This window comes from Aspergillus uvarum (genome assembly GCF_003184745.1).
Source record: "Aspergillus uvarum CBS 121591 unplaced genomic scaffold BO82scaffold_49, whole genome shotgun sequence".
Lineage (NCBI taxonomy): Eukaryota > Fungi > Ascomycota > Eurotiomycetes > Eurotiales > Aspergillaceae > Aspergillus > Aspergillus uvarum.
In genome coordinates, this window is record NW_020291346.1 from 24,876 (window position 1) to 48,958 (window position 24,083).

General features: G+C 52.4%; 8 protein-coding genes across 8 annotated transcripts; 5 read left to right on the plus strand and 3 right to left on the minus strand.

Annotated features, from left to right (window-relative positions):
• The first annotated feature begins 141 nt into the window (after positions 1 to 141).
• Positions 142 to 3,404, plus strand: BO82DRAFT_434383 (tubulin gamma complex associated family protein). The gene is made up of 2 exons (XM_025640939.1): positions 142 to 326; positions 392 to 3,404. The coding sequence occupies exons 1-2, from the start codon at positions 206 to 208 to the stop codon at positions 3,223 to 3,225; spliced, it is 2,955 nt and encodes a 984-aa protein (XP_025489295.1). The 5' UTR covers positions 142 to 205; the 3' UTR covers positions 3,226 to 3,404.
• Positions 3,405 to 3,612: 208 nt separating this feature from the next.
• Positions 3,613 to 6,535, minus strand: niaD (nitrate reductase NiaD; the record flags this gene model as incomplete). Its single annotated transcript, XM_025639438.1, has 7 exons — positions 3,613 to 4,505; positions 4,559 to 5,182; positions 5,236 to 5,459; positions 5,510 to 5,745; positions 5,798 to 6,056; positions 6,112 to 6,211; positions 6,274 to 6,535. 7 exons carry the CDS (start codon positions 6,533 to 6,535, stop codon positions 3,613 to 3,615), a joined length of 2,598 nt encoding a protein of 865 aa, XP_025489296.1.
• A 1,591-nt stretch (positions 6,536 to 8,126) lies between these two features.
• On the plus strand, positions 8,127 to 12,064 carry niiA (nitrite reductase niiA). The gene is made up of 9 exons (XM_025635804.1): positions 8,127 to 8,365; positions 8,436 to 8,586; positions 8,640 to 9,179; positions 9,237 to 9,319; positions 9,376 to 9,900; positions 9,952 to 10,154; positions 10,204 to 10,676; positions 10,731 to 10,888; positions 10,943 to 12,064. The coding sequence occupies exons 1-9, from the start codon at positions 8,184 to 8,186 to the stop codon at positions 11,928 to 11,930; spliced, it is 3,303 nt and encodes a 1,100-aa protein (XP_025489297.1). The 5' UTR covers positions 8,127 to 8,183; the 3' UTR covers positions 11,931 to 12,064.
• Positions 12,065 to 13,875: 1,811 nt separating this feature from the next.
• Positions 13,876 to 15,629, plus strand: BO82DRAFT_289572 (MFS transporter; the record flags this gene model as incomplete). The annotated part of the gene is made up of 5 exons (XM_025631660.1): positions 13,876 to 14,043; positions 14,111 to 14,190; positions 14,243 to 14,518; positions 14,574 to 15,391; positions 15,445 to 15,629. The coding sequence occupies 5 exons, from the start codon at positions 13,876 to 13,878 to the stop codon at positions 15,627 to 15,629; spliced, it is 1,527 nt and encodes a 508-aa protein (XP_025489298.1).
• A 448-nt stretch (positions 15,630 to 16,077) lies between these two features.
• Positions 16,078 to 16,919, plus strand: BO82DRAFT_434387 (L-rhamnose mutarotase). The gene is made up of 3 exons (XM_025640940.1): positions 16,078 to 16,428; positions 16,593 to 16,729; positions 16,828 to 16,919. The coding sequence occupies exons 1-3, from the start codon at positions 16,290 to 16,292 to the stop codon at positions 16,909 to 16,911; spliced, it is 360 nt and encodes a 119-aa protein (XP_025489299.1). The 5' UTR covers positions 16,078 to 16,289; the 3' UTR covers positions 16,912 to 16,919.
• A 44-nt stretch (positions 16,920 to 16,963) lies between these two features.
• Positions 16,964 to 19,079, minus strand: BO82DRAFT_315760 (uncharacterized protein). Its single transcript, XM_025632547.1, has 3 exons — positions 17,890 to 19,079; positions 17,754 to 17,814; positions 16,964 to 17,705 (listed from the first exon to the last, which is right to left on the minus strand). The coding sequence occupies exons 1-3, from the start codon at positions 18,748 to 18,750 to the stop codon at positions 17,248 to 17,250; spliced, it is 1,380 nt and encodes a 459-aa protein (XP_025489300.1). The 5' UTR covers positions 18,751 to 19,079; the 3' UTR covers positions 16,964 to 17,247.
• A 323-nt stretch (positions 19,080 to 19,402) lies between these two features.
• BO82DRAFT_315762 (kinetochore subunit FTA4 family protein) lies at positions 19,403 to 20,545 on the minus strand. Its single transcript, XM_025632548.1, has 4 exons — positions 20,222 to 20,545; positions 19,957 to 20,125; positions 19,824 to 19,886; positions 19,403 to 19,769 (listed from the first exon to the last, which is right to left on the minus strand). Exons 1-4 carry the CDS (start codon positions 20,385 to 20,387, stop codon positions 19,457 to 19,459), a joined length of 711 nt encoding a protein of 236 aa, XP_025489301.1. The 5' UTR covers positions 20,388 to 20,545; the 3' UTR covers positions 19,403 to 19,456.
• A 4-nt stretch (positions 20,546 to 20,549) lies between these two features.
• BO82DRAFT_385340 (60S ribosomal uL18 domain-containing protein) lies at positions 20,550 to 23,947 on the plus strand. Its single transcript, XM_025638170.1, has 7 exons — positions 20,550 to 20,903; positions 20,970 to 21,638; positions 22,302 to 22,339; positions 22,407 to 22,543; positions 22,609 to 22,892; positions 22,960 to 23,023; positions 23,081 to 23,947. The coding sequence occupies exons 1-7, from the start codon at positions 20,850 to 20,852 to the stop codon at positions 23,455 to 23,457; spliced, it is 1,623 nt and encodes a 540-aa protein (XP_025489302.1). The 5' UTR covers positions 20,550 to 20,849; the 3' UTR covers positions 23,458 to 23,947.
• Positions 23,948 to 24,083: the final 136 nt, after the last annotated feature.

Consider the following 24,083-nt stretch of genomic DNA (forward strand, 5'->3'; position numbering starts at 1 on the left):
GTTTCCCGAACAAGCGGTGGCCCGGGCGTACCTTAGCCTGGGGGAAGCTAAACCCGTTTCAGGTAACCAACCTATTAGTCCACGGTGAGCCGGTGATCGCGCGCTGTCAAACGCGTCGCAACTTCCCGACGATGACGATTTGTTTGGAGCAACCCTTTGCTCAGAGGCCGTTGCGGTGTGCGGTTTGCTTATTTGGCCCGTGACAATGGACTCGGAGGAGTATGTCAGGGACCCGTTCTCGAGTGAGGGTTTGTGGAGACTCTCCGAGTTCACTCTGCAATGTCTGCAGCCGTTGGAGGCTCTGCCATGGGATGAGAGGCTACCAGGTGTGTACAATCGTTGCCCGCAAGGTTGCGTGCGAAATGTACTAATTAACTGTAACATTGACTAGACCTGTCCAGTGGAGTCTTCAAATTACCTCTAGACCTCTTTGACAAGGTTGCGCCTCGGATACCTGAGCTCGATGTTTTCGAAACTAGCTTCTGTGATCCGGAACCCCCACTGCTACCGACGTTAGATACCTCGAGCGAAAGCCAGTTCGGAACGAGTTTCGACCAAACCGAGGACACGGAACAAACGGAAGATGGAGAACAGCGTCCGGACGACATCTGGGCCCTGGATAACACTCTGCATAATCCTGACCATGAAGTCTCACTTAATTCCTGGGAGAAGTTCCTTGACCGACACCACCGTGAGCCGGTAACCGCATATCTCAGCGAGTCCGGCGCCAAAGGCTTCGACGCGGCATTAGCATATCAAGCTGCTAAGAGGAACAACCTTGAGAAGCATCTCATTGTTCGCAACGGTGTCTATTTCCAGGCCTTGTTTAGACTCGGATTGGGCTGGGGTTCCAGGTTCTTTCGCTACAATGAACAACACAACACATTCGAGGCCGTGCACAACAATCTTCGCATCTCCGGCATCACTTCTACTGCACTCAAGGCGGTCACAACTGATTTAATTGAGTGCGGAACCAAAATGCAGAACATTCGACGCTTCGTAGACAGGATTCCTGTCAAGTCGAACGACCTATCGACGCTTAGCGCTTTCTCTAGCGCAGCAGCGGTCATCATCTACACCCTTGAAAAGCAACTCACCAGACATGCCAGCCATCTTGCTTCACTCCTTCAGATCAAGAGCCTCTTCGCGCAATGTGGGGATCTCGTGCACGTGCTAGCGAACATGGTTGACGCCGTCCAGGGAGCAGTATCCGAGACCCAGCTAATCTCCATTGTCCTTGAACGAGCAGCCCATTTCTCGCAGGTCTTTGGCCAGATGGAGCCTCTTCTGCGACAAGTTATTGCCCGGGTTATGGAACCTTGGCTTTCTTATGTAGAAACTTGGGTGGGGTTCCAGCCGGAGACGTCGACTTCGATTGAGCTCGCGTCCAGCGGGCGGACCTTTGTGTTTTGCGAGACCACGGATAACCATACATTCTCATCTAGGGCGACAACAGTCGACTATAGATTCCTTCCAGATCTGATGCCATCTTTCGTTCCTTCGGACCAGGCGCAGCTTATCTTCGAAACTGGACGGAGTTTACGGCTTCTCAAGCGAAATCACCCACAACATCCCATTGCAAGCCACGCGACCTATGGTGCTGAATCTGTCAAGCTTGACTGTGCTGGCACCTGGTTTGACATCGAGAAGATCCAGAGAAAGGCATCTGGCTACGAGGCGCGGCTGCGTGCTGCAATCCTGAAATACAACCGAGGTGAACAGCTCGACACACACGCTGCTGCAGCGTCATTTGCACCGAACCTCGAGACGGACAGCGAGACTGACGGAGCGTTCGAGTTGCTCGACATCGACAAGGCTTCGAAGACAGCCGACCTCCTGCCAGACGACGCGGCTCTATCGCAGAGTCGACTCGGACGCCTGATCGAAGAAGCCCGCCCACTTCACTTCGAGTCCCCGCACACCCAGAGCCACGAGCTCAGCCCCGAATTAACATCTACGCCTTACCTGTCTCTCGCGCCGCTCCTATCCTCTCAAGCCATTCTCATCGACTATTCCTGCTTACACATGCTCTTCAAAGAACACCACCTGCGCACCCACCTCACCCTCCAATGGCGCTTCCAACTGTTGGGGGATGGCTTCTTCTCCACCCGTCTCTTCCACGCCCTCTTCGACCCCGAAATGACCAGCGGCGAGCGCAAATCCGGCGTCGTCCGCACCGCAGTCCACACCGGCCTTCGCCTGGGGACCCGTAGCCGCGACACTTGGCCCCCCGCCAGCTCCGAACTGCGCCTCGTCCTGATCGGCCTCCTCGACGAATCTTCTTCCTCCTCCTCCATCAGTACCACCACAACAAACCCCACCAACGGACCCCAACCCAACGACACCCTAAGCTTCTCAATTCGCACCCTCAGCCCCGCCGCCACCCAACGCGCCCGCAACCCGCACGCGCTCGAAGCCCTCGACTTCCTCCGGCTAATCTACACCCCGCCCACCGCCGTCCTCGCCACAATCCTCACCGCCAATGCTCTCGCCAAATACGACCTCCTCTTCAAGCACCTCCTCCGCCTCCAGCGCATGGTCTCCGTCGCGACGACGCTGATCCGCGATGCCACGGCCCGCACCTCCCTGTCCGGCGACACCCACAACATCTACCAGCGCTTCCGTGTCGAGGCGCAGCACTTCGTCCTCACCGTCGGCGACTACTGCTGCCACGTCGCCGTCGGCACGGCGTGGACGCGCTTCCAGGACCGTCTGGCGCGCGTCGAGGCGTCTCTGGACCGCGGGGATATCGACGGCGCGATCGAGGCGGCCGCCGGCTCGGTGCCGCGGCTCCGCGGGATGCACGAGGCCATGCTGGATGAGATGCTGCGGGCGATGATGTTGAGCGGCGAGGTGGAGGAGCACCCGGATCAGAGCTCTCAACATCCACCGTCACCACAACAACATGATAACAATCAACTGGACAAAGCGAGGCGCTGGCTCGAGGCGTGCTTCACTTCGATTCTGGAGTTTGCGCCTTTCTCGCGGGTCGATGGGGCGGAGGGAGTGAGGGGGCCCCAGGCCGTGGAGGAGGTGCGTCGCTTGTATCCTTTGTTCCGGAAGCAGGTCGCCGGGTTTCTGGCGTGTTTGAGGGGGTTGGAAGGTGGTGGTGGTGGTGTTGAGCCGGATCCCTTGTTTACCGGACGGGGAGCGCTGGGGAGGGAGGGCCCCACGAGCGTGTTTGATCATTTGCTGGCGCGGCTGGAGGTGAAGTCGTATTATTGAGGGTGGGATTCTCGATGGTTGTGAGTCTGCGGTTTAGTCAGACAATGTAGGGTTATATCTAGGTTGCGGAGTTGGGTAATATGGAGGGCTAGTATGAGTGAAAGTGGAAGTATATAGGGAGGTATAGTACATAATATCATAAGATGAGATGAATGGTGGAAAGCCTTCAGTAAGCGGCTCAAACTCATTTCCGCTGGTTTGCCTAGATGGAAAAGATGGGGTGGAAAAGCTAGTATCTCAAGTTAGATCTACTGGAAATATGAGGACAGCTGGTATGTACGCATCTATTATAACAATACCATATTTACAAGCCACGGACATGTACGAATGTAGGGTCTACCACACCGGACAATCACGACCCCCAAAACAGAACAGACCGACCAAGAATCAGAAAAAGTGGAGGTCGGACTCCGCCCATCCTTGCGCCAGCAAGATCGTGCGGGCCGACTTCTCCATGGCCTCGGGGCCACAGACCAGCACCATGCTCTCTCCGTCATTGACCGCGAACTCGCGGAGCATGTCCTCCGAGATGCGTCCACGACGACCGGTCCAGCTATCCGGGGCCTTGGTCAAGGTGTGGACAATCTGGCACTTGTTCGTGTCATCCATCGCCGCGAAGGCGTCGAGTTCTGCCCGACACAGAATATCCTCCTCTTGTCGGTTGCCATTCAGGACTACGCAGGTGGTGGGATCCGCCTTGTCCTGCATCACAGCACGTAGGACCTGGAAGACGGGCGTGATCCCGGTGCCGCCGCAGATCATCTTGAAGGAGCGCACGGAACGCTCCTTGCCGCTGACGAGGACCTTGCCGTGGCCGAGATACTCAAATCGGCCCGTGGGGCCTTTGCAGTCGATGGCCGACCCTAGGGGCAGCTTCTCCAGCGCCGTGGTCATCTTCCCGCCTTTCTGGGTTGGGGTATCGAAGTAGATCTTGACCAGCAGATCCATCGTGCCTTCTTGGCTGGTTTCCGAGATTGGGGTGTAGGAGCGGAGGATGGATTCCGTGTTTGAAGCGGGGTCCGGCACCTTGATCATGAGATGCTGACCGATGGGTAGCCCCAGAGTCTGCTTGTCATGCTCTAGCTGGAACGTGAAGATACGCGTGTCCCATGATACTTCGGTTTTCCTGGTTAGTGTCATCTTCGACCAAGTTCGCGATTGGAGAAATTCGGCGCGTGGCTCGCTGGCTTCCGGTGCATTATCATTGAGTGCCTCCAGGGAGGCCTTGTCCATCGTACCGAGGTGATAGTCGGGCATCATCTTCTTGGCAGTTTCACTGTCTGTCGGCGGATTAGCGTTCGAATGGCTGTCGTCAGGTACTGGGCCGACTTACGGATCGCGAGAAAGTCCTCTGATACATCAAGTCCGGCGGATGAGATGATGCTCTGGGCCCCACCAGGATGACCTTCGAGAAAAGCGGTGCCGTCGTAGACTTCCCCATTCACAACAAACCAGGGCTTTTCCTCACTGGAATTGCTCTTGAACTCTTGCAGATCGATCACACGGGTCACACCATCTTTTTTCATGTTGATCTCCTTCTCGACCTCAGGCACTGCTGGCTCTTCTCCTTCATGACGCTCGCCCCAGTTGCCATTCGCCAGGTCACCTCCCGCCTTCTTGACACGCTCCATCCAACCACCAGGGCCAGTAGGATCAGTCGGATGCTCGAAGAAGAGCATTCCATTCTCCTGTGTGATGCTCACTCGGAACCAAGGATTGTTCATCATTCCCAGAACAGACCAGTACATGTCACGTGGTTGGATGCTTAGGGCTTCGTCCATTGCCCGGACGAGAATGGCATCGGTATCTGCAAGCTCAGGTATGGCGATATCAAGGGACCAGAAAATCCAGCAGAAGCATGATTCACGCCAGGACATGTCTACTTTGCCACCGAAAAGATCGCCTTCGAACTCACGGTATTTGTCTTCGGCATATGTGATGTCTGCCAATCGCCAGGCTGAAGAAACGTTAGCTTCACCTGACATGAAGACTGGCAAGTGAGGACCATACTTTTGCCTTTATCAAGAGAGATCTCGACTCGTGTGATTCTCCTTCCACCTCCTGCATATGCGTAACCCTTGACAGTGTACGTTGGTCCAGCCAACGAGAGATCAAGCATTTCCTTATGCTGAGGGTATACCACGGAAGAGTTGACGTTGAGATCGTAGATTGCATACCGGTCATCACGCCACCAATTAGGATCACTGGCAGACATTTCAGGTGATACCATTGTACTGAGAATTGTCAGACAGCGAGTCTTTCCTCGGAAAGCTGTGAGACTCACGGTAGAACTCGGTTATCATAGATATGATACCAGTTGTCGCTTGGCGCATCGGTGAGAATCAGCTTCTTTAACCACTTGACACTCCGGCCACCGATCTGACCGGGTACAACAGCCCTAAGAGGTCGACCATGGTCTGGACGAAGGGACTCTCCGTTCATCTTATGGGCAAGCATGATTCCCCGATTAGGGTCCATGGCCCAGTTGAGCTTGACGGATGTACCATAGTATCCGTTGGGCTACCGCAATATTGTTAGACACCAATAGCTATTGATTGCTATGAAGTCTTACCAATTTGTCCGCACCCTCCATGCAAACGTACTTGGCCTTCCGAAGAGGCTTAGCACTGCGCAGAATGTCCGCCATCATGGGACCGGTCCAGAGCGCCGTTGACAGTCCCGCTGAGCCCCATGAGAAACCCTTGGATTTCCTTACGGTGTTCTGCTCTTTGCGTCTATTTCCGGCACATACCATGGTGATGGGGGCAGTAATCTGGTCGTATTGCTGTAGTATCTGACGGAAGTTCAAGACTAGCGGCTTCTCCACCAGACTTCATCTATTATCAGCCAATGATTGCCTATATTGTCGTGAGATATGGTACTGACCCTTCAATACTGATCTCCCAGTTGGGAATGTCTTCATCCTTGACCAAAGGGACAGGGCCATGGTTTCTGACATAAAATAGTTCCGGAGAAGTCAAGAACCCTTTTTGTGTCTATCAGAATGGGACGCTCCGTGACCAAGGTCTGATGCTGGGAGCCACTGACCTTCATTATACAATGCAGTAAGTGGCGGCTCAACGTTAAAAGGATGCACACCCGTTAATCGGATCAGACGAGGGTCGCGAGGAACGTGGTAATCAGGCGTCGGCTTGTCCACATTCAGAACCTCCGTAGGCTCTTTGGATGGAGGCGGCAGGGGTATATCTGCGAGTTCAAGCCTCGAGATCTCCTCCTGCTCTACCGTGATGGGGGCCGACTTGAGCGGGACAGTGAGGATCTCCGTCCTCACCTCTGTGACAGTCGTCATATTGTGATGGCGCGTTCTCAACGCAAGGGCCAGGCAAACGGCTAGGGTATGAGGAAATGTAAATTCACCTGGGTCGGGGCTCCAACACGTCTAGGTATCCGACAGGATGCCTGCAAAACCGAGAAGCAGGAAATAAGAGAGCCTCGGGCAGTCAAAACCAAAGAGAGGCAGTATTCCTGGCAGACCTTGGGAACCCGAGGGGGAAACTATAAGATTCGGCATTTGAATTAGCTCAACAAGCAACAAGCAGCCTGCGGGATCTGGTCTACCCACGGAGCACAGGGCAATAGTCTCGCTGGCTGCGGATAGTTGCACGAGGCCGAGAAGGGATATTTCCGCGGGGAGTCAAAGTGAGGTATAACCAGGCAGCAGAAAGTGAAATGGCAGACACGGGAGAGAGACGTAAGGAGCAGAGGAAGTCTACTTCGAATTCCAGTCCTTGTTCGCCTCCCAAGGCAAACTTGTTCTGGTCTGGCGCATTCTGATGTGGTGGATAAATAATAATAATAAAAAGACGATACAAAAATCCCCTAAAACCAGACTATACCAGAGGCTAGGGGAAATAATAATTAGGCGAGAGGCAAAAAGTAATAAAAGGAAATACAAAAAAAAAAAGAGAGAAAAGAAAAATCTCGAATGGGAAATCGAGCGAAAAGAAGGTCCATTTTGGCCGCGGAGAATGAGACGAGAACCAGAAAACGAGCGATGAACAAGGCCGGTGCCGGACGGTAAGTAGTTTGAGATCCACAGGATCCACACCCAACCCCATCGGACTGATTACGAGGAGGTGTGAGGTGTTGTGGCCGGGTCTGACATTGGAGGGCCGATTCGGCCGTAACTAAAATCGTAAGGGGTGGGAAGATGGGCCTCATTTACGCCATTTCCATGATCCATCATCGTCATGCGTTGAAGAAGAATGCCTGGAGGAGACGGAAGTAGAGTAGCGAGAGCTGCCAGGAGCCGAAGGTAAAGCATGCATGAACGCAACTGACTAAGCATATGCATGCATATCCTGCACAATGCTCATGCACCCAATCGGGTGGATCCTCTTGGCTTATCAGCATTTCCGATAAGCATCGGGACCATTGTTGGTAAGACCATCACTATTGGCAGCAGTTACTCACTATCAGTCCTCTATCTTCACCCGACTATCAATCTCCCCATCTTCCCCATCTCCTACCCTTTCTCCGCGGAGACATGCAAAGAATCAATCCTCTCGTTCCTCGTCGCCCCAGTTACACCTCGCTGGGTCCAGAACGGTATCTGAGCGCTTGCTCCCCCGCCCCCCCAGTGCCTTAATCCTTATCCATTCGCTCTAATATCTCCGATCCACGGCTCGTACCCATGAACGGTGGCTCCTAAGATCGACCTGGCGGGGCGCAGAGGCCCTGATTGTGGCTAAAAATTGGCCCAATCGATTGTCTCATAATTTGCATCTGAAAGTAATGCCACGGAGAAAGACAATGCCTCAGATCAGTCAATTTGTCTGCGGGCGCTTATCAGCATCCTTGGCGGAAATCATCATGACACCAGCAATAGTATATGAGTAGAAAGCTTCTTGGCCATTTGGTGACACAGACAACTCTGTGGTGATTCCTTGTGAGCCGCTGCAACACCAGGATCTCCTGAGCCCCCATTCTCCGCCACCATGCCCCTGCTGGATGGACCCAGGAGCAGCGATCCTGTCATTCCTGGCTCTATCCACAATGTCCACCCCCAGACGTCATTGATGATGGAGCCTAGCTTGGATACGGAGCCACGCAGAGATGAGTTGAGTGCGCGTCAGAAGATCGTAGTGGTAGGCTTGGGCATGGTCGCCATCTCGCTCATGTGTGTTCTCTCCCGGCCAGACTGTATAGTATGAGTGGAGCTCGCGCTGACTTCCCGTGCCATCCTATAGCGAGAAGATCATCAAACAGGATGCAGATCGTCGACAATACGACATTCTTGTCATCGGGGAGGAGCCTCATGTCGCATACAATCGAGTCGGCCTTTCGTCCTTCTTCGAGCACCGCAAGATCGAAGACTTGTATCTGAACCCAACAGAATGGGTAAGTCAACCATGATGAGGTGGTGCACATGAATAATAACTGATGTCAATCAGTATGGATCGGTCAAAGATAGATCCTTCGACTATCATCTCAACACACGGGTAACCGAGATCATCCCTCAACGCAAGTTAGTCAAGACATCAACAGGCGATACCATCACCTACGATATCCTTGTCCTTGCTACTGGCTCTGATGCCGTCCTTCCCACTCACACTCCTGGTCATGATGCAAAAGGGATCTTCGTCTACCGGACCATTTCTGACCTCGAGAATCTGATCGAATTCGCGTCAAAGCATAAAGGCGAGACAGGAGTCACAGTTGGCGGAGGCCTGTTGGGCCTAGAAGCTGCCAAGGCCATGACCGATCTTGGAGATTTCGGGAATGTGAAACTCATTGACCGTAACAAGTGGGTTCTAGCCAGACAGCTCGACGGAGATGCAGGAACTCTTGTGACACGCAAAATCCGAGAGCTGGGCTTGGATGTGTTGCACCAGAAACGTGTAGCGACTATCAAGACCGACGCTGACAACAACGTCACGGGAATTGTCTTCGAGGATGGCGAAGAGATTGACTGCTCTTGCATTTGCTTTGCTGTATGCTTCTTTTCTCGGCTGACTTTGCAAATGTTATCAAGCTAATCATCATTCCAGATCGGAGTACGTCCCAGAGATGAGCTGGGACAAACCGCCGGCATTCAGTGTGCGGGACGAGGAGGTTTTGTCATCAACGAAAGGTATGATTGTATATGTGCTTCACGCCAAGCCATCGTATTCTAATCTTGTCTCGCAGTCTGCAAACATCCGTTGAGGATATTTATGCTGTTGGCGAATGCGCAAGCTGGGAGAACCAGACATTTGGTATCATAGCGCCGGGTATTGAAATGGCCGATGTCTTGGCATACAATTTGACGAACCCCGACAAGGAGCCAAAGAGTTTCAGAAGACCCGACTTGAGCACCAAGTTGAAGCTCTTAGGTGTGGATGTTGCCAGCTTTGGCGACTTCTTTGCTGACAGGGATGGGCCCAAATTTCTGCCGGGCCAAAGGCCTTCACTTCAAGCCGACCGGAAAGACAGTGAGGTGGACAGTGAATCGTCAGTGAAAGCACTCACTTACAAAGATCCCTTCAGTGGTGTTTACAAAAAATACTTGTTCACCATGGATGGCAAATATTTGCTTGGCGGAATGATGATCGGAGATACAAAGGACTACCTCAAATTGAACCAAATGGTCAAGATGCAAAAGGAGCTAGAGGTGCCTCCTAGTCAGTTCATTCTAGGTGCGCAGAAGGACGGAGAGGAGAATGGAGACGACCTGTAAGTTTCGCCTCTGTTTCATACTGAAAGCTTTGGTTAACAGATGAGCAGTGACGACAGTACCCAGATCTGTGCTTGTCATAATGTTACCAAAGGGGATTTGGTTGCCAAGATCAAGAGTGGCACCTGCAAAACCATTGGCGAGGTTAAGTCGTGCACTAAAGCAGGGACCGGTTGTGGCGGCTGCATGCCCCTAGTGCAGTCGATCTTCAACAAGGCCATGCAGGACATGGGCCAAGAAGTCTCAAACAACTGTATGTTGGCTTCCCCTCTCCTGCGAATTGGAAACTAACATCCGCATAGTGTGTATTCACATCCCACATTCACGAGTGGATCTGTACAATATTATCGCTGTGAAACAGCTGAAGACCTTCGAAGATGTGATGGGGGCGGTCGGAAAGAACCCCGAGTCGCTTGGATGCGAATTGTGCAAGCCTGCGATCGCGTCCATTCTCTCGAGTCTCTTCAACCCCCATATTATGGATAAAGGATATCACGACTTGCAAGAGACGAATGACCGATTTCTTGCAAATATCCAGCGCAACGGAACATTCTCCGTGGTTCCTCGCGTTCCGGGAGGTGAAATCACTGCAGACAAGTTGATTGCCATTGGACAAGTGGCAAAGAAATACAGCCTATACTGCAAGATTACCGGCGGTCAGCGTATCGACATGTTCGGGGCAAAGAAGCAGGATCTCCTCGACATTTGGACAGAACTCGTGAATGCGGGCATGGAGAGTGGCCATGCTTATGCAAAGTCCCTGCGAACCGTTAAGGTGAGATCAGATGTTTCGTGCTGTACTGTAAGAAGTGACTAACATCCTTTCCAGAGTTGTGTGGGCACGACCTGGTGTCGTTTCGGTATTGGCGACAGCGTTGGAATGGCCATCCGGCTAGAAGAGCGCTACAAGAGTCTCCGATCTCCTCATAAGCTCAAAGGTGCTGTTTCTGGATGTGTAAGAGAATGTGCCGAGGCACAGAACAAGGAGTAAGCCGGACAAAGTCCTCGACTTTAGTAATACATCAGGCTAACATCCTTCAGTTTTGGCCTGATTTCCACCGAGAAGGGTTTCAATATCTTTGTCGGGGGCAATGGAGGTGCCAAGCCCCGGCACTCGGAGATCCTCGCCAAAGATGTGCCGCCCGAGAAAGTAATTCCCCTAATCGATCGGTATCTCATTTTCTACATTCGCACAGCGGATAAGCTTCAGCGAACAGCCCGCTGGATAGAGAACCTTCCTGGTGGAATCGAGTATCTGCGGGAGGTGGTAGTTGATGATAAGCTTGGGATTGGCGCGGAGATGGAGCAGCAAATGCAGGAGCTCGTGGACGGCTATTTCTGTGAATGGACGGAAACGATCCGGGATCCCAAGCGACGCAAGCATTTCCAACAATTCGCCAACACAGACGAGACAGTCGAGACTGTGGAGGTCATCAAGGAGCGTGGCCAAGAAAGACCCACCTATTGGTCTAATGAGCCTGCGAAGGCGGACTTCAAGGGCCACCAATGGTCCGGTCTTTCGTGGCAGCCCATGATCAAAGCAGACTATTTCTCGGATGGCATCACATCCGCGAACCTCAAACGCGGGGACACGCAGCTGGCTGTCTTCAAAATCAAGGGCAAATTCTATGCGACCCAGCAGATGTGCCCTCATAAGCGTGCCTTTGTCCTGTCCGATGGCTTGATCGGCGATGATGATGCCGGCAAGTACTGGGTATCATGCCCAAATCACAAGCGCAACTTCGAGCTTAACGGGGAGCAGGCGGGTCGCTGTTCCAATGACGAGAACATGAACATTGCCACATTCCCCGTGGAAGAGCGTGCTGATGGCTGGGTCTACCTGAAGCTGCCCCCGGTGGACGAGCTGGACTCGCTCCTCGGAACAGAGAAATGGAAAGTGAAGAAGGGAGAAGCACCGGACCCATTCCAGAAACATGACCGAAAGTACCGGGGAATCCGTGGAAAGAAAACGGTTGAGAAGACACCAGCAACTAAGCGGGCGGTGCCATCTGGAGTGATTGATTGGTAGTTGCAGATTTTCGTTTGTGCATTGATGGAGTTGTCACGAAGCTATGTTAGATACCTGGGGTTGCCAGTGCCTAGGCTGGAAACTCATGTGCCAATTCTGTAAACTAATGAAGTCAATATGATGTTCACAGCACGATTCTACCTACGCTACCTCTGTACATGTATATTTTGATGAGTGGAGCATTCTTTATGCCAAAGCCTGCATGTTGATACAGGAAACAGAAGGAAGAATAACTTCATCCCATCATGTCCCATGAAGCTTCCTTGAACGACAAAGGGGATTTGTGTGGGGCCTTACTGTACGGGGTAATTACTGCATACAGTGACCTTCTTTCTCCCTGTCATGCTCAATTATTTGTCTTTCCTACCAATTTTCTAGATTTTCAAGACCTCGCCTATTTCAAGGCAATTGAATCTAGTACCGTAGCAGGGAGGGACATATTACCACCTGGCAGGAAATTAGGGTACGGAACATCACGTTTGCAGTTTGTCTAATGTATGGAATGTTATTGGATGGCCTACGAGTGCCGAACATCAGCCCATCGCGTGGTCTGTGCAGGCGTGGGCATCTGATCTCCACTAACTGCTTTTATCCATGGATCAATCCTGAAAAACAAACTTCCACCCCCCTATTATCGACACTCCCCCTTATCACCCATCCCCTATCGTCCACTCAGATTCGCTTTACGAACCGTGGCTTGCTCTCTAGCAATATATTCACCTCAGCAATGTATCTTGAAACCATGAACCAAAAATGAAAAGGAAGAAAAAAAAAATTGCTTCAGAGCTTCTGACACCGCTCCGAAACACCCGCCTTTTCTGAGTCTCCATTGAGATGGAGACGCAATACTCCTCCCACCCACCATGGATGACCATTCAGCAAGGTCGTTTCAGAGACTAGTTGGGACTAACTTGGAGGATAGACTATAGCAGGTTAGGCAAGTTGACGAAAGTCAAGCAACACCAAGAAACCGGGATGATCCATTCCCAGCGAAAATTTTTCTAGCTGCCGATGGAGATGGGCCTGAGGACCGAGGCCCACTTACCGGTCGACTTTGGGCCTGTCACTGCCGTCTCGCTGCTGATACCTTTACTGATAGATAACCAAAAACCTTCCTGACTGTCCTGGGACCTCCGCGGAGTTGTTCTCCCCAGATTTACTTCCTTATCAGCCTCAGTATCCGCGCCACGCCTATCAACCAACTCATTTGCCGTGCAGGGTCCCTTTGCCTTATCTCTTGGCCGGTTGAATCACCCTCGTTGGCCACTTCTCGACATGGGGTATGGAAATGGGTCTGGATCTTCTCTCCATGCCACGAACCCTGAGGTCATCTCCGGCTAGTCCTGTGCTGCTGCTGCGCTACGAGCTGCGGTATCCACTACCATATTAGCACTGTCCGACGAGTGGATCACTGCGCGTCGCTCTTCAGATTGGCTTCATGAATTTTGCCTCGATTATGATTTTCCTGCTGCCGCACTGCCCAGTGCTGTTACGAGCTGTTGAGAGATATGCGACTGGGCATGTGTCCTAATCTCGGGTTGACACAGTCATGACTTTCATCTGTATATCTCCTAGGAGATAGAGATATTGCTCTGGCATAGGGGATTGTTCGCCAGGTGCATCATCATACTGTGCTCATATCTCCAAGCTTCTGGGATGTGATTCCAACCATGGTCTATATATGAAGTGCAATTTTCTCCTCCTAGTCTGGATTAATTAAATCCGCCTCCCTTGTCCTAGAATACAGGAAAACATCCGGACCCATAGCACCGTCGTCTAGCCTAGCGGTCCGTTGGTCTATTCTCTTTTCTGCACCCTGGTGGTGTTGCCTATTGTGGTGCCCTCGAGCTCGATCTATAGTCCTATTACTCTTCTTGTGTCCTGTACTTCAGTTTCTACCTCCTAAACCACAACGCAGACACCTTCGTACACGGTGTGACTGACCATGGACTTCGTCAAACTTCTCTTTGTCTCGCCGGAGATCAACCCAAGTAATCGCAAAGCACAGTCTATTCCTGTTCTCAACCCATTCGATCGATATGGAAGAGTCTTCTTCTTCTCGTGGCTCGGTTTCATGGTTGCATTCCTCTCGTGGTATGCTTTTCCGCCATTGGTGAGTGGGAGAGCCTTCCTCCTTGGCCAGGATGGAGGATAACGACTGACACTCGGAGCTCAACTAGTTGACCGTCACAATCCGAAAAGACCTGCACATGACACAGCAAGACGTGGCAAACTCAAACATTGTTGCCCTGCTAGCAACGTAAGACACCTACCCTCATATGTGCACAACAATAAGTTGACTGATTGTCTAGACTACTTGTGAGGTTCGTGGCAGGCCCTCTGTGTGATCGATTTGGACCGCGACTGGTGTTCATCGGACTGCTGCTCAGCGGTTCAATCCCCACTGCCATGGCTGGTCTGGTCACCACGCCTAAGGGACTGATCGCGCTACGCTTCTTCATTGGTATCCTGGGAGGCACATTCGTGCCTTGTCAGGTTTGGTGCACTGGGTTCTTTGACAAGAAGATTGTCGGAATGGCCAATGCCCTTGCTGGAGGCTGGGGTAATGCTGGTGGTGGTATTACATAGTACGTTGACAATTCTCGGGGACAGCATTGCAAGACGTCGACTGATCCATTTTAGCTTCGTGATGCCCGCTGTCTACGATTCGCTGGTCTACTCGCGGGGCCTCACACCACACAAAGCGTGGCGTGTTGCTTTCATTGTCCCTTTTATCATCATTGTGGTTATTGCTGTGGCGATGCTCTTCTTATGCGAGGACACGCCCACGGGTAAATGGTCAGAGCGCCACCTCTGGGCTCGCGAGATGGCTGCCGAGTCAGAAGGCAACATTGTCGACCTCAAGGCGGATATGAGGTCCGCACAGCCCTCCAGCACGCCATCCATGACAAACGTCATGGCAGACGTGGAGAAGAAAGGCGCACAAACCCCCGTGTCTCTTGGCTCTAATTCCCAGACCATCGCGGAGTTCGATGCCGTCCGAACGGATACTGTGGTAGCCCCCACACGCAAAGAGGCCATGGGGGTACTTTTCAGTCTCTCTACCGCCGCCGTAGCCATCCCTTACGCCTGCTCCTTCGGTGCAGAGCTCGCCATCAACTCCAACCTGGGCGAATATTACTCCGCGAACTTCCCCCATATGGGCCAGACCAAGACCGGACAATGGGCAGCCATGTTCGGTCTGCTCAATGTCGTCTTCCGACCAGCGGGCGGCTTTCTGGCCGACCTACTCCTTCGCCGGACCCAGAATCTGTGGTCGAAGAAGATCTTGCTCGTGTTCCTTGGCGTCATCATGGGGGCCTTCGAGCTGGCGATCGGGCTGACGAACCCCAAGTCTGAATCCACCATGTTCGGGCTCATCGCGGGGCTCGCATTTTTCCTAGAGTCGTGCAATGGTGCCAATTTCGCCTTGGTGCCGCATGTCTTTCCATTTGCCAATGGTACGTCTTGATTCAGCTATCTCTTAACCTCGGGTATACTAACAGACGGGCAGGTGTGGTCTCCGGTGCAGTGGGCGGAATGGGCAACCTTGGCGGGATCATCTTTGCGATTATATTCCGCTACAATGGCTCGGACTATTCAAAGTCCCTCTGGATCATCGGGGCGATCTCTATCGGGGCAAATGTTCTTGTTTCGTGGATCCGACCCGTGTCGAAGAAGCAGGTTGTACAACAATAGAGCCGTTGTTGGCTTCGAATTTTGCTTGATTATTGATGACTGGTTTTATGATGGATACCAAGCGCGTACTTCTCTTCTATGATGTTCTTAATCTCGGGTTCATGATATGATATATGACCTTCAGCTCACCACAACTTTTACCTGGTGTCCGCCCTCCACTATATATATAAACCTGTACCTTCCTCGCCTGTCGAATTCGAAGTATAGACAACAGCAACCATGACCCCTTTGGAGTACTTATCCCAAGCCGAGACCCATCAGGACCTCCCCGCACCACTCACCAAACATGTACTGCACAGCAGTGATAGACACCCGCCAAGCCCCCCTCACAAAACAGTCAAGATCACCACCCCTCACCCCACGATTCGGGTCAAAACACCCCGAGCCTATATACTAGTATTGTAAACCCCGCCGCGACGAACCCCTCCTTCTATCTCCAAATCCCCCAGCAAAGCACAAGCAATAACAAAGCAACCAGAACCCAAATCCAACCTCACAAACGACACCAAACCGCCATTTCAACATTGCATCGCTCCCTCCTCCTCCCAATCTCGCGACGCCGCGAGGACAACCCACCCCCGACCCCTCAACCCACCCTCAACCCCCTCTCTTACCACCACTACCCCAACCAGCACAAACCCACCGACCGACGACCTGAAAATGCCCCCGCCAACCTCACCCCGCCGCATCGCGCAGATCGTCCACCTCAAACCCGCCGCCGTCGCAGCATACAAAGAATGCCACGCCAACGTCTGGCCCGAGGTGCTGCGGCAGATCCACCAGTGTCATATTCGGGATTGTAGGTTGCCCTCTCCCTTCTCTCTCGCGCGCTAGATACCTGCCTACCACTTGCCTACATTCCCTCAGGGTCGAAAGGACGGCCTACCGGGAATATACTCGGCACTCGTGACGAAACTGATTGGGCCGAGGGGACAGACTGACACTGGTGTCTCCGGAATCTAGACTCGATCTTCTTCGACAACGAGCGGACGCTGTTCGCGACGTTCAAGTATATCGGGGAGGACTACGAGGGGGATATGGAGCGGATGCGGGCGAATCCCAAGGTGCGCGAGTGGTGGGCGATGACGGATGGGATGCAGGTATGTGGGATCCTTCCTTTTGTTCCTCTGCCTCTCATACGGGAATGGCGGGGGGGGGGGGCTTGGCTCTACTGTACTGATCCTGTTCGGTGGCGTAGGAGAGTCCGATCCCTGGGGCTGTGGGCAGTGCTGAAGGGCCGGGGTGGTGGAAGGTGTTGGATGAGGTGTTCTATACGGAATAGATTGGGAGGGAAAAGGTTCAGCGAAGCATCATTAGTTCTTTATGTAAGATATATGCAAGCTGTTTTGGATCAAATCTCAGATCTTGAGGCTGGACGAGAGATCCGATGCGAATGTCCAATGAGGTACATAATATTCCCCCCATAACCGGTAGAAGACAGTGATACAAATCATGCGAAGATGGGTATCTTTCCCCGAAAACAATCCTGTAAGTAACACGTGCTCCTCCAGAACGCCATATGTAAAGTCATGTGCTCAGAAAAAAAAAAGGACGATAACCAAGTCGTCATCGTCATAGCTCAAGCATACCGCCAGGGTACGGAAGCTGCCATGTTACTTCACTCGGAACCGCCGGGGACGTCTTTCAGGATCTCCCATCCGTATTCCTCTTCGGGCTTTTCGGGCTCCATGCCGAGGGCGTTGCGGTAGGCACGCACTTCGTTCTGGAGACCAGCAATGATGCGAATCGGGGTTTCCTCTTCCTCGCAGCGCAGGCGATAAGCGGTGCGGATCATTTCGGCGCACTTCATGGTCTGTGCATGCCAGTAGTCACGAGCCAGTCGACTTTCCAGGTGGGAGTCCCGCTCAGCTTGGAGAAGGTTGTTATAGTGACGTTTCTGCGCGAGATAGTGAAGGTTGTTGTTCTGGCAGTAGTTGCGAATCTGTTCCACCATAACACCCACGGCCGCCTCGTATTCCCCAATCAGCTTCGTGTTCTCCACCTGCTCGTTCCGAAGGATTTCAACGAGACATTTCTCTTTCGCGAGGGCGCGCTCAAGCTCTGCAATGCGGGCAGCTGGACTTCTCAGTATGGTGCTCATATTTCGGATGGTCATTCACAAACCTGAAAGTTCACCATTCACTTGCTGGATGCTCGGACTTACTCCTTCGACAGAAGAGCGTTTCTAGAACCGTCAGCACTGCCAAGCCCCCCCTCCATTTAAAAAAAAAAAAAAAAAAAAAAAAAAAAAAAAACATACCATGATCTCCTCCGCACTGTTGACAATACTCTTCGTAGTTTCACGGTTGTTCTTCAACACCTCGCTCAATTCAAGGACCATGTCATAGAGTTGATGAAGATCCATCTGCTGTCCCGCATTGATGGGCATACCACCGTTCATCCCAGGCATTCCGGCGCCGTTAACCTGACTAGGGGTATGTGGCATGGCAGACGACATAGACTGACGAGGGACATTGGGCATGTTCTGGCCACCTCCGGTGTTATCCACGTAGCCGGCGTACATGTTCGCACCGGGATTGTTGCCAGCCATGCCCCCAGCGTTGTTCAAGGACATGCTTGCCGCCTCGAAAGCACGGTTCAAGGCTTCAAACTGAGGGTCGCGGGCGGGATTGGTCGATGCGGGGGGCTTGGGATCGTCGTCGAATCCGAAACCTGGGCTCTCTACGCCAAGAACTTCTTTGCGAAATTTGTCGAGGTCGCGCCGAGTAACGTGGGTGGAACGACGACGATGTCCACGGACAAAGGCTGGCTTGGAAGCAGACGGGGGTGTGGACGGGTTGGTGTTGCGGACTGGAGAAACGGGTTCACTCTTGATCTTCCGGTCGGGTGGAATCAATGGGGTGAGATCGGGGAAAGAAGAAAAATCGAGAGTTGGAAACGCGACCGCTGCAGATACAGAGGCAGAGGCAGGAGCTGAAGCCACAGACGTAGAGGCCAGATGAGGCTGGCGATTGTGGCCGTCGTCATTGCGCTCCGTGTTGTTCACTACTCCCGGTGTTGAGCCAAAAGGGTCAAGCGCCGGAGATCCGGAGAAATGTATCCGAGCACTAGCCCCGTTAGCGCCACAACTGGAGGCGGTGAAGACTTCGGCTTCTCCCATCTTGGACTCATGAACGGGCTGGAGGCTGAGGTAGAAGCACAGGCACACGCAGGGTCAGGCACATGGGGAGTTGGCGGAAGTTGAAGGTAACTGTCAAGGGTGTTAGATAAAAAGAATAAGTAGGCTTAGCACAGTAGAGTTAACACATTCTCCAAAAGAAGAGAGGAAGAAAAAAAAGAAACCAGAAGAAGGAAGAAGGAAAAGCAAGCACAAGCAGCAGTAGCAGCAGTAGCAGCAGCAGGTGCGGCCGGGACCTGCACAAATAAGAATAAACAACGCAACAACTCACTCACTCACTGAACTGGCACCTGCGGTGGTTGATGCAATTGTAGGTAATTCAATCGTTGCCTTGCCCCCTTGCACCTTTTCCAGAATTCTACCAAACTGCATTGGAAACTTTCTCCCCCTAATTTTAGACAGACACAACGGCAGGTCCAGTGATTGGGATCATCTTCTGATGATGATTGTCTAGGGCAAATCTGATCCATGCAGCTGTGCTACCAGTCTCGGCCGCCGTACCTTTTCCGGGGAGAACAAGTAAACAAATGGTACCTATTCATGTATATGCAGCCTCTAAGCATGCGGCCCCAGATTTTCAGCTTTCTGTGGTTTTTGCTTTGAATTTCTTTTTTTTTTTTTTTTTTTTTTACTTCTATGTTTTGTTGTTCTGTATACCCTCATCCCCATTTGTTCTGCTAAATCTCTCTCACTCAGTCATGTCCAACAACGCTTCCAACTTCTCATCGCCTTCTAGCGAGTACGAAGCGTTCTGCTCATCACTGCTGAGCTTCTTCTTGCCCTGCTCAATCCGCCCTCCTACGCGCGCAACCAGCATCCGCATTTTGTCCAGCTCTTGAACCAACTTCCCATCTCTTGTGACCAAGTTTGGTTGGATGTTAGCCTGCGGGTTCTGGAAAGGCTCCAGTAAGCGTTGTAGCTGTCGCAACTGGTTGAACCGCCGCTGTCGCTGCTTCCGACGACTGTCCAGGGCGACCAGACGTTCGCGTAGTTCTTGGTATCTGTACTACTGTTAGCCAGGTGCAATTGAAATCTGCCACCGATGTAATCCATACCTTAATCGGTCCCCGTCGCTCGCATTCGGATCCTCCAGTTCCAGCGGCAGTTGCGCAATATTCCTGGGATACAGTCAGACTGTCAAACTCCAAAAGTCTTATCTCGGAGCTGGGATACTGAGGCGTAGCTCACATGTGGTTGGATAAATCCACAGATTGTTCCACCCCTTGGTGCAAAGAGCCCCGGTCGCGCATCGATTCATTCACGGAGGACCAGTAAAGACGTGCGATTTGCTGTGCGACATGTTGAATGGCCTGCGACGAGTAAACGATCCGACTGTGTTGTTTCAGAGACGCATTGACTGTGGCCAAGTTAGTCCTGACCAAGTCAAGATAGGGACAGTATCCAACGTAAAAGCAAAAATATCAACGATTTGAGACTCGAGACAAGTACTCACATTTCTTAAGAGCATCTCCGACCACCTTATCGCTCAGCTCATCCTCGGTGGCCTCGGACGCATAATGTCGCCAATCCTCGGGCGGCTGAAGGCTTTCAGACAGAATGCGCACTTGCGCTCGGATGAAGGATGACTTCAACTCGGAAATGGTACGAGTCGAGTCCATGGCCCCATAATGACGATGCGTCGGTGGTTTTGAGATTGAAGGCGATTCAATTGATTCTCGTCGTCGACGCGTGCCGCCTTCCTATCGATAACGCGACCACGTGATTCTTTGCGACTTCACCCTTCCAACGAACGGATGATCAAACATCAACTCCTTGCATTTGTTGCATCCTCAGGAGTCCTGCAGACTATCTCGCAGCTCAATCTAGTACTATGCAATAGACACCGCCACCTGAGAGCCGAGGTGACCCCCAAACGGGGCTGATTGGCATTGATCGATGAGAAAGCGCCATTGCAGGCCATCTATCTAACCTCGGCAATCTGGCATTACTCCGCAGGACAGACAATCGATCCCAACATCGATCGGCAGCGCATTCTACATTTACTGACTTGAAGCTTGTTCAACTGCGGATGCGACTTCACTCAACTTACATTAAGCTGCGCTGAGCTGCACGGAATCATCATGTCAGACACCCAACGACCTAGAGGCCTCCTGTTCGACATCGGAGGAGTGTGTGTAAGGCCGAGGCACCTCTCCATGCAGACCCAGATCTCTGAGCAGCCAGATACTAATGACCAGTAGGTCCTCTCCCCCTTCCAGGCGATTGTGGACTACGAGCTTGCCCACAACATCCCTCCAGGATGGGTGAACTTCAGCATCTCGCGTACCGCGCCCAACGGCAGCTGGCACCGACTAGAACGGGGGGATATCAAGATGGACGCCGACTTCTTCGTCGGGTTCCAGAATGACCTACAGAGCCCGAGTCTCTGGAAACAATTCCAGGAGAAGATCCAGAGCAAAAGCCCGACCGGGACGCAGTCGCCCACCCCTCCGGTGCCTAAGATCGATGCCGAGTTTTTGTTCTGGGAGATGATGAGGGTATCGCGAACACCGGACCCTCATATGTTTCCGGCCTTGAAGGAATTGAAGGAATCAGGGCAATTCATCTTGGGAGCCTTGTCGAATACCGTCATCTTCCCGGACGGACACCCGTACAATCGTGATCTCGACGAGAGGAAATCCCAGTTTGACTTTTTCATATCATCGGCACATACAGGTCTCCGAAAGCCGGACCAGAAGATCTATGAAGCTGCACTGCGGGAGATGAACCGAATCGCCAAGGACAAAGGTCAAGGCGAGGTGCACGCAGTGGATGTGGTCTTCCTCGATGACATTGGGGAGAACTTGAAGGGTGCAAAGAAGGCAGGAATGAGAACTCTGAAGGTGAACCTTGGACGGACGCAAGATGCTGTTCGAGAGCTGGAGAAGATGACTGGTCTTCAATTACAAGCAGGTTCAGATAAGGCGCGACTATAGACGCTGGTTTGACCTCTGGTTGTTGCCGACACTGTCAATTATCATCGCTAGTATAATGTTCTGTGGTAGAAATTTCGAGGTAATTTATTTGTCAATATTTATTAGAGTAGATCCCGCGATCAATTTGAGTCAGAAAATTAGCTTATTGCACATTGGCATGCTGGGGTATACTTGGTGTTCTCTATACTTTCCTAAAGCTGGGGTGGCCAAGGCTGGCAGCGGCGGCCGCCCGCTCGTCGCCAACCGCAATTCATGGCCGGGATGCAGGCAGCGCTAAGCGAGGCCTTCCACAAAGTCAGCCCACGAATTTTCCTCCCTCCGTCCTTAGCAGCCAACGTCGACAACTCGGTCCTCATCACCCGGTCACCGTCAAAATGGTGAGTTAGACCTCGTTCTAGCGATCGTTGCAATCGAACATTTCGGTTCACGATTCTTCTCGGCTGCTCCTTCATCTCCAAATGGGATTTCGATTTTCCCACCACCCCCCGCCCTAGCGGGATTTGTGGGACGAAATTTCGGGTCTTTGCAAGATGCTTCGGACAAGTCGGATTTCCTTCTGAAGCGCAAATTGCTGACTCGCTTGTTTTCGCGATCTAGCCTTTCCACAAGCAGGTCAAGAACAGCGCTTACTACAGGTGAGTTTGATTCTTGTTGTTCTGAATCTGCCGGTCGCATTGTCTGAGATTCTAATCAATCCCACAGCCGCTACCAGACTAAGTACCGTCGTCGCCGCGAGGGTAAGACCGACTACTATGCTCGTAAGCGCTTGATCACCCAGGCCAAGAACAAGTACAACGCCCCCAAGTACCGCCTGGTCGTCCGCTTCACCAACCGTGACGGTATGTCTATCACGCTTTCCGATCGATTCACAAGGGAAACCAATTTTGGCTGACTTCCGGCACAGTCATCTGCCAGATCGTCTACTCCGAGATCTCCGGTGACAAGGTTTTCGCCGCTGCTTACTCCCACGAGCTCAAGCGCTATGGCATCACCAACGGTCTGACCAACTGGGCTGCCGCCTACGCCACCGGTCTCCTTGTCGGTCGCCGTGCCCTCAAGAAGCTCAACCTCGACGAGACCTTCACTGGTGTTGAGGAGGCTGATGGAGAGTACACTCTCACCGAGGCCGCTGAGACTGATGATGGCGAGCGCCGCCCCTTCAAGGTCGTCCTCGACGTCGGTCTTGCCGTGAGTTCTCCCCAAACGAAACCTGGATCTTGCCTAGCTTTTGAACCAAGCTAACGATTTCTCATAGCGTACCTCCACCGGTGCCCGTGTCTTCGGTGCCATGAAGGGCTGCTCTGACGCTGGTGTCCTCGGTAAGTTCCCGCGTCGTGCCCATGAAAATTGACCTCCGTGCTAACGAAACCCCATAGTCCCCCACTCCGAGTCCCGCTTCCCCGGTTTCGACATCGAGTCCGAGGAGCTCGACGCTGAGACTCTCCGCAACTACATCTTCGGCGGTCACGTCGCTGAGTACATGGAGGGTCTCGCCGATGACGATGAGGAGCGCTTCCGTGGCCAGTTCCACAAGTACACCGAGGCTGGCATTGAGGCCGGTGACATCGAGGACCTCTACACCGAGGCCCACAAGGCCATCCGCGAGGACCCCTTCAAGAAGGACGAGGATGCCGACTCCAAGAAGACCAAGGAGGAGTGGAAGGCCGAGAGCAAGAAGTTCCGCAAGGTCCGCCTCACCCACGACGAGCGCAAGGCCCGCGTCGAGCAGAAGATCCGCGAGCTTGCCGCTTAAATGGATTTTTGTTGTGGAGGCCATTCGTGCTTTATGCATGCGTGAAGTGCGATAGTCACAAAACAAAAGTTAAAAAATCTTTTATTTTTAACACAAATCCAAAAAACGGTGACCTGGGTGTCTTTTTTGTCTTGCTAACCATCTTCAATTTGTGATATCCCCAAGTAGTCTGACTCGAGACTCTTGTTACGACCGGAGTTTTTTTTTGTCTATGTCCATGGTTCTTCCGGAGCAACTACCTCCCTTCAATACGATTTTCTTTCCCAGTTTCAACAACCAGCCCTCTCACTATATTTGCTCCGATGAACCGCGTAGCCGTAGCGTAGAAGATGTATCGAGCATCTGCGATATACATATCATGCCAGGATCATTGCCCGTGGTTCTGATACATAGTTCTTGCATGATCTCTTGATTGTCATATGTGAACCTTCGTTATGTCAAATGACGGAGGTGCGTTATATATATCATCGCCTGTCGGACATAATGCCACTCCTCTACATCAGTTTGCCCCATGCATTGTGCTTCGGTAACATGAATAATTGCGGCATTCGGCCCATCGAGATTCCAGGCTGATCCCCGGAGCGTACTACCGAATCCGGCAGATTCTTCGAAACTATCGGCGTGTG

Excerpts from the sequence above, each read along its gene's own strand:
- BO82DRAFT_434383 (XM_025640939.1), top strand. The coding sequence starts at position 206 with ATGGACTCGGAGGAGTATGTCAGGGACCCGTTCTCGAGTGAGGGTTTG. Across the intron at positions 327-391 it reads ATGGGATGAGAGGCTACCAG|ACCTGTCCAGTGGAGTCTTC; the intron begins GTGTGTACAATC and ends AACATTGACTAG.
- niiA (XM_025635804.1), top strand. The coding sequence starts at position 8,184 with ATGCCCCTGCTGGATGGACCCAGGAGCAGCGATCCTGTCATTCCTGGC. Across the intron at positions 9,180-9,236 it reads GCTCTTGCATTTGCTTTGCT|ATCGGAGTACGTCCCAGAGA; the intron begins GTATGCTTCTTT and ends TCATCATTCCAG. Across the intron at positions 10,155-10,203 it reads CCAAGAAGTCTCAAACAACT|TGTGTATTCACATCCCACAT; the intron begins GTATGTTGGCTT and ends ACATCCGCATAG.
- BO82DRAFT_434387 (XM_025640940.1), top strand. The coding sequence starts at position 16,290 with ATGCCCCCGCCAACCTCACCCCGCCGCATCGCGCAGATCGTCCACCTC. Across the intron at positions 16,429-16,592 it reads CCAGTGTCATATTCGGGATT|ACTCGATCTTCTTCGACAAC; the intron begins GTAGGTTGCCCT and ends TCCGGAATCTAG. Across the intron at positions 16,730-16,827 it reads CGATGACGGATGGGATGCAG|GAGAGTCCGATCCCTGGGGC; the intron begins GTATGTGGGATC and ends TCGGTGGCGTAG.
- BO82DRAFT_315760 (XM_025632547.1), bottom strand. The coding sequence starts at position 18,750 with ATGGGAGAAGCCGAAGTCTTCACCGCCTCCAGTTGTGGCGCTAACGGG. Across the intron at positions 17,815-17,889 it reads ACAGTGCGGAGGAGATCATG|AAACGCTCTTCTGTCGAAGG; the intron begins GTATGTTTTTTT and ends TGACGGTTCTAG. Across the intron at positions 17,706-17,753 it reads AGTGAATGGTGAACTTTCAG|CTGCCCGCATTGCAGAGCTT; the intron begins GTTTGTGAATGA and ends TGAGAAGTCCAG.
- BO82DRAFT_315762 (XM_025632548.1), bottom strand. The coding sequence starts at position 20,387 with ATGGACTCGACTCGTACCATTTCCGAGTTGAAGTCATCCTTCATCCGA. Across the intron at positions 19,887-19,956 it reads GTGGATTTATCCAACCACAT|GAATATTGCGCAACTGCCGC; the intron begins GTGAGCTACGCC and ends ACTGTATCCCAG. Across the intron at positions 19,770-19,823 it reads AGCGACGGGGACCGATTAAG|ATACCAAGAACTACGCGAAC; the intron begins GTATGGATTACA and ends ACAGTAGTACAG.
- BO82DRAFT_385340 (XM_025638170.1), top strand. The coding sequence starts at position 20,850 with ATGTCAGACACCCAACGACCTAGAGGCCTCCTGTTCGACATCGGAGGA. Across the intron at positions 22,544-22,608 it reads CCGCTTCACCAACCGTGACG|TCATCTGCCAGATCGTCTAC; the intron begins GTATGTCTATCA and ends CTTCCGGCACAG. Across the intron at positions 22,893-22,959 it reads TCCTCGACGTCGGTCTTGCC|CGTACCTCCACCGGTGCCCG; the intron begins GTGAGTTCTCCC and ends GATTTCTCATAG.